Genomic DNA, 7,538 nt, shown 5'->3' on the forward strand with positions numbered 1-7,538 from the left:
TCTTAATTTCTTGTTTTAGTTGCTTTGTATCTTGCTAGTGTACTATCATATTTTTCTTGCAATTATGCTTTGTTTTCCTTTCTTTCAAGTTGGAGTCTATCAAAAACAACATTTGTACTCCATAAAGATATGGATAAGGTCCAAGTAGATTCTATCCTCTTTAGACCAACTCGTGAAGTTACATTGAATACGTTATACTTACTCGTGGGACACTAGTATGTAATTCATGTTTTATCCTTAACTACTCATTTTCTAATTCATTTCTTACGCTCATTAAACTATATACCAATTAATATATACTTTGTTTATTATGGACAAGCAAAAGTAAACGTCGAGAATACTAATAATGGCAAAATGGAGATATGACTAAAATTTAGTCATATTTCTGTCCAAAGTCCAAAAAGGTAAAGAGCAACCGACACGTCAACAGTATCACCGAACGTTTAAATCCAAACACTTTCCCGTTTTTAAAACTTCCAAAAAAAAAACTCGTCCGAATTTTCAATTTCTCTCCACTTGTCTCTCTTCACACTCCACTCTTCCACCATTTTTCACCTTCAATCTCAAGCTTTGAAATCTCACTTTTTTCACAAATGTCGTCGTCACCGGAGTTCCGGTCACCGGCGAAAACTGGCGGTGATACAAGGAAAATACTTGGACCAGGAGGGAACCGGGTCAAAGATTCGGAAGAGCAGAAGAAGAAGAAGAAGGAAGGGATGAAGAAGCCTGAGTTCAGGAGTAAGAAAGCAGCAGCTTCACTTACGCCGAAGACAATTTTACCTGTGAGGAGCAATGGGTCAGTTGATAGCTCCTCCTCGTCGGATTCGTCAATTGCGAAAGATGTGATTTTTTCAAAGAGAGGAGTTCAAAGGAGTACTGGTGTGAAGAAACCCGCTAAAGTTGTTCCTCATGGAGTTGAAGCAGCTGAAACTTTTTCTCCGGTGATTCCAATTCCGCTCAAACGTTGTGATTGGATAACACCGAATTCGGGTAATTTTTAAACTCATTTTCTGTTATTTCCATTTCTCGTTGTGTATTTGTGTGAGAGAGAATTGCAAATATGGACTCTTTATGTGTTCTCGAGTTAGAGTTTAATGAATTGTGTTCAATTGTAGCCTCGGAAGCTAAATTACAAGTTTATTGAGGAGGCTGAGCTAGAATTTTAAGTTTATGGCTTCTCGATTCTAGAAAGAGCAACTTACTAGGTTCATGATGAATTATTCATGCTCGTTGATCACTATTAAATGAATTTTTAAGCATCCCACTTGAGGGATCACACTGATTATGTTGTTTTGTTGTTGAAGTGAACTTTTAAACACAAATACAAAGTATGGGCCAAAGCTAGTCTTGTACCGTAACCCCTGAAATTATAATGATAATTACATAGCAGGATAACTCGAAGTTGCATGAGGACAGTTTGCTGGTTGGTATTAATAATAGTGTGTGAATGCAAGATATTGGGACGTGTAGAACGGGAAATTTAGAATAACGTGAATTATTATGTTACCTTTCTCAAAAAAAAAGAATAAGGTGAATTATTTAGTATCAGTATCAAAATGTTTCAAATTATTTGTATAATGGACTCTTATTAACTGATTTGGGATTGAGGGTGATTGATTGATATTATTTGAAAGGTCAGTGGGGGTTGGCGACTAACTTCTAGCAGCTCCATATTGAATACAAAGAACTCGATGATCTGATCACTTTAGCAGTTTTTTGGGATTGATTGAGACCCGTGGTTCGTTTCCCTTGTGCGATATTAAAGGTAGACTCATCCCTAATGTTGGGCTTTCTAATATTTGACGACCTATATTATATCACTTAATGCTCTAGATGTCCGTACTTGGCGAGGAGGTGTTAGAATTCCACATTGGTTAAGTACATGACCTTGGTTAATCCTCGCCAATTGACCTCTCTTTTGCAGTTGAACTAGGCTCAAGGTCTATTTTCTTTCTTGAAGTATTGTGAATTGAGCTAAACTAAATAGTTTGGACGTCCATAATGTAACACAGGGAGCACAAACTTTTGGAAAATGTATTTCCCATTTCCTTCTGGAAGAAAAATAGTGCTGCCTTATTCTGACTTTTGGTACACACATAGATTGTAGTATTATTATGTTCTTGAGGACATATTCTAGCCTTGGTTGATATTTTTTGGACCCGAGCGTTAACAATTCCTAGGTTATCTACAATGATAATCCTCTAGTTTATTGCATTTGCAAATTTCTCCCACTAACTTTATGCAACAAGTTGAAGAGGAGATGCATGGATGCCCCAATGCGGAGGTGTGAGAGATTGTCTCGTGGGATTACACTGGGTATGTTGTAATTTTCTGAAACAAGAGGCATTAACCACAACATGAGTTGGTGCATTCTCTCTCACTGATAGTGATGAAGAACAATGTAAAAGCTAAAAAGAAAGAGAGAATAAGAACTATTTGCAAATATTAATTCCACGGGTGACCCTGACATTGCTTAGTTGAGATTTGGCAGGACCACAAATTTTTATGCTCCTCTCCTGCACCTTTATGTTGGAGGTTTTAATCACCAGAAAGAGAAGTGTGAAAAGGCGTTATTGACTCCTGGGTAGAGGGTTTAGGGGGTGAGTTGGTGTTTTAAAAATATAGAATCAGAAGATCGAGGAAGTTTGTGTATGACATGGCTATGAATCAGAAGGTTTAGTGTTATTTCCCCTAGTCAATTCGCTTCACCTTGAATAGGTTCTATGGATTGACGTATGTATTATCCATCTCGGCTTCTTTTACCAATATGGCAATAAAGCATGTAGCTAGAAGAACTTTTTTGGAATGGTCTCACAATAAAACCCCTCATATCTATCAAAAGTTCTGAAACATAGTGTGACTTTGATTGTTTGGTTATGCTTGCCAACTTTATGTTTCAACAACAACAACAACAACATACCCAGTGAAATCCCACTAGGTGGGGTCTAGGGAGGGTAGAATATACGCAGACCTTACCACTACTCGTGGAGGTAGAGAAGTTGTTACCACTAGTTTTGGTGAGATGCTATTGCAGTATTTCTTAAAGAGAGAATTTTATTGGACAGCATTCCTCCCTCGATCAGGTGGAAGGAATAATTAATCAAATTCATCAACCTAATTCTGTTATTCCTTTTGCAGAACCCCTGTATATTTCATTCCATGATGAAGAATGGGGAAACCCAGTTAACGATGACACAAAGCTATTTGAACTACTTGCCTTATCACAAGTATTGGCAGAACTGACTTGGCCTGCAATCCTTAATAAGAGACACATATTCAGGTCCACTATTAAAGATCATCTCTCAGATCTTCAGAAGTAGAAATGTTATGTCCATAGGTTTGAAATTACTTATGGTTTACATCTTGCAGGAAGTTGTTTGACAATTTTGATCCATCATGTCTTGCAAATGTTAATGAGAAAAGATTGCGCTCGTTGAGAGAAAATGGAAATTCATTGCTATCTGAACCAAAGATTCGTGCAATAGTAGAAAATGCAAAGCATTTCCAGAAGGTAAAAAGAACTATCCAAGTACCTTTACACCCGAAGTTGCAAAACTGATCCTAAACTGCTTTAGCTTTTCAAATATAGACGTTTCTTTGACTTGCTTCTAATCTTGAATCAAGTGATTATTATTTTTTAAACTTAGAAGGAACAACTAATTCAAATTTTACTATATTGTCCAAAAAACATACCATCAGTAAACCGGTAACTTTAACCTTTACACTAAAACAGATGGTTAAATATCTTTGTATGAACAAGTCAACTTTTCCTGTGGTGCATAATCACTGATGGCTCTCAAATATCTACTTGTCTTGCAGATACAGCAGGAGTTTGGATCCTTTAGCAACTACTTCTGGCGTTTTGTAAATCACAAGCCAATAAAAAGTGGATTTCGCTATGCACGTCAAGTACCAGCAAAAACACCAAAATCAGAACTTATGAGCAAGGACCTGATGAAAAGGGGCTTCGTTTGCGTAGGACCAACAGTTGTGTATTCATTCATGCAAGTGGCAGGTATATTTAATGACCATCTCATTACATGCTTCAGATACAACGAATGTAACAACGATAATATCAACAAGCATTCACAAACAAAGTTAGTAAAGACAGATACACAAGGCCGGGACCCTGTTGAGAACAACACACATATGAGCAATGACCATTTGAGTTTGACATAGCTGATATCCTCTGTGAATTTGTATCAATAGTCTTGACGTACTTTTAACCAACCGGATTCTAATTTACAAGAGTGTTGCTTTGATTGGTAGTCTTTTCAGCTTTGCCATGTGTGTATTTAGAAACTTCCTAACTTTTGTATTTGTCATGTATGAAGAGATTGAAGATTGTACTTATATCTATATACTATGGTGTCTGCTAATTTCTAATATTTGATGATTCTAGTGGTATGTTTTTCAATAATGGTCTAAATTTTCCGTTGTATTATCCTATATTGCTCAAGTTAGTCCATTTATATCCTCATGGTTAGCAAATCTGTTGTATTTACCATTGCCATTAATAGAGTTCTAACACAAATGGGAGGACTTTACGTGCCCATATCTACCCCTCAATATTTTTACTATGGTTTAAGCTTTATAATTGTGTTAGAGTTCTGTTAGAGGTCAAGGGAAAAATCGAGACTTTGCAAAGTTGCTCAATTTTAGCTAGTTCAAGGACATATTTGACCTTTTCTTTGACAAACCTTGTCATCTTTGTCCAGCAATTTACTAATGCTGGACCTTGTTGGCAATGTAGATGTTTGTCTGCAATAAAATCCAACAGCTTTGCATATATACATATAAAATCCATAATTGGTGTTGTTTGGAAACTGTTTGACATTACCACATGTTTGAGAATATTGTATGCCTTGTATCTTGATTTGGCTATATAAGGGCAAACAATGTCGAATTCAAAATTTTGAGTTTATGAGTTTTGAATTCTAGAAAAAGATTGAATTCTGGACAAGTTTTTATTTTTCATTTTTATATTGGTATTGGGGCAGAGGAAGGGAAAATGGGGGAGAGGGATTACAATACAAGGTGGAATTGAACCTCACCAACAGGTGAAAATTTAGGCAACCAACCAACTAACTAAGCTACTAAGTTTTTTCATTCAGAATAATTATTTACACATTCAGTTAGTTTTGTAACACAGTTACAAGATTTTGATCGAAGCTACTGAGTTCTGTCAAATCCGTAGCTTGGTGACAAAAGGGCAAAAATAGAGCAGCAAGCAAGACATGTGACAATAACCGCATTATGAGAAAAAAATAATGATAAAGTAACTGTAGAGGAACATGTGTAATACAGTAGTACAGAACCCCACATCCAGACATTAAGCCGTGGTCTTGTACATTAAATCAGTTAAACACCATTTGTTTAATCTTTTTTTCCTTCTTTGTCTGTGCTTGTGTTATCAACAAACGTGTGCATGAACATGCCATTATTATTAATATTACTACTGGTAGTTTACTAATGGGGCCAAAAGAGTGACAAAGAAAATTCAACAATTTTGATTTGATGGTCAAAAACTTCCAACTTCTTGACATATATCTTGCCATAGGCCATCCCTATGGAAGTTATTTCGATTACGGAATCATGCATGTCTGTTAGAGTGAATTGAATGATCGAGCTGAATAGATCTTTTTCAAAAGGGCTATCTTACTTTCAACCCTTGAGTCGTCAAAGTCTTTCTGGCTCGATCTGGCCCACCATAGCCTGTCCTTTAGGGACATATGAGTTAAAATGGTATAGTGAAGGTTTATGTAGCCCTTCCATTTCCAATGAGAACAAAATAGACAAAGACAACTAGTACTAATGTTTTGATCTGGACATAAAGCATCAAAGAGACTAAAGAATAGCACATCCATTGATTTCGAATTGAAGCTAGATCATAAAACAAGAAATCCAGTTGCATAGCAACCAAGGGATCTACCATAATCAAGAAAAATATAACTCTGGATAGTTCAGGTTTATGGAGAACTCCTGCTAGTCTACAATGACTTAAAACAATTCTCAACCACAAGGAGATAGAAACCATCAACTATCTATACCTAAATGCTTATGACAAGACCCAAACTAAACTTAAAGGGCCTTCTCAGATTAAGGCGAAAAGGAAAAAAAATGTTTGTATATAAGGTAAACAGCAACATGCAAGATCTATCTCTGTAACGAACATCCACTGGACTGCTTGAGTGATTCATCAGCTAGCAAGCTCGGATAATCTCAATCTGTAATCCACACTGAGCAGTTCTTTAATCATGAAAATCACATCCGAGCAGTCCCACTTCCGAGAGTGAGCTCCAGATCATCTAAACCAACCTCGTGAATCTTTTCTCCTTCCCATGCTGCCTTCACTGATACATTCTCAAAGTCAAACTCAATACTCTTACCCTTGTCGATGATCATATCATTAGAAGGAATTCTCTGAGCTACAGGCTTAATAAGATTAAAAGTTGGAGAAGTAGGGATCCCATTGGCTGCATACTTTTGAAAGCTCATCCACTGGCCAGAATCAATGGTGGATGAATCAGACTCATCACACTCTGGTATTGTAGCAGGAGTGAATCGCTGACCTCGAGTTGGGCTAGTTGGGGCTGAAGCAGCAAAGAAAGGGATATTTAAAGCAGACATAGACTCTCTGGCCAAAGTTTCAAGATTAAATATCTGCTTAGGGACTCTAGTTGGTGATGAAAGAGGTGGTGTTACAGGGGCACTGTTTGATATTCGTAATGGTGGTAGCGACAAAGGAATGGAACTATGGAGAAATGCAAATGGATGTGACGACATGTTAGCATCACCACGTGATGGACTGGGGAAAGACGAGGATGTTGGACTAGGTTGATAAGATGGAATAGGGCTAGCAAAGTATGAAGAGGGAGGACTTGGATTTCGTGAAGAACTTGGCGTAATGTTGGCTGAAGTACCTCCAATCTCCATTGGAGTTGGCCTGCATCCCTGAAAACATAGTAAAAGAAGACATTTTCAATCAAACTAGTGAACATAAATGATTAAAAGGCTCTGTAATCTGAGATAACAACTTAAACAGATTGCAGCTTCGAATCTCGAAAAGTATTGCATAAACTAAAAACACCTCAACCAAATGCATCAAACCCCACCATAGACACCAAAACTAAAGGGGCCCTGCTTATCCATTTCTATATTAAGAACAGTCAATTCTTCCTTCTTTTTTTTTGCCTTCTTGTTTTTCCAGAAACAACTCCCATTCTCAGACAAATTAAACTACATACATTCATACCAATTATCCAGAAATGAGAATATGAACAGATTATAAGTACATAAAAAGAACAATTGAATTAAAGAAAACACAAATTCAGAAGCTGTTCATACTCAATTCTAGATCAGAAAACCATTAAACAGTCCAAAAACAACTGAAAACAGATAAAAACACAATCTTTGGTCCAAATTCAACAACCCCATTTTCCAAATCTATAGATCTAACCAAACTCCAACCAAAAACCCATCACCCCATCAATTCAAACAAACAAAAACTAAGACACAAACACTACAAACCATACATC

The 7,538-nt window shown here is 36.8% G+C and overlaps 3 protein-coding genes across 6 annotated transcripts in view; 1 reads left to right on the forward strand and 2 right to left on the reverse strand.

The window, feature by feature from the left end:
• LOC125827593 (COP9 signalosome complex subunit 4) overlaps positions 1-7,538 on the reverse strand; it is a 242,593-nt gene that overhangs the window by 186,257 nt on the left and 48,798 nt on the right. The gene's annotated exons all lie outside the window — the stretch shown is intronic.
• On the forward strand, positions 502-4,420 carry LOC125827601 (uncharacterized). Its single transcript, XM_049506903.1, has 4 exons — positions 502-990; positions 3,139-3,280; positions 3,370-3,511; positions 3,820-4,420. Exons 1-4 carry the CDS (start codon positions 594-596, stop codon positions 4,177-4,179), a joined length of 1,041 nt encoding a protein of 346 aa, XP_049362860.1. The 5' UTR covers positions 502-593; the 3' UTR covers positions 4,180-4,420.
• Positions 5,849-7,038, reverse strand: LOC125827607 (protein BRASSINAZOLE-RESISTANT 1-like). The gene has a single exon (XM_049506909.1). It carries the CDS (start codon positions 6,934-6,936, stop codon positions 6,265-6,267), a length of 672 nt encoding a protein of 223 aa, XP_049362866.1. The 5' UTR covers positions 6,937-7,038; the 3' UTR covers positions 5,849-6,264.

This window comes from Solanum verrucosum, unplaced genomic scaffold (assembly GCF_900185275.1).
Source record: "Solanum verrucosum unplaced genomic scaffold, falcon-dt-bn FXZP01000064.1, whole genome shotgun sequence".
NCBI lineage: Eukaryota > Viridiplantae > Streptophyta > Magnoliopsida > Solanales > Solanaceae > Solanum > Solanum verrucosum.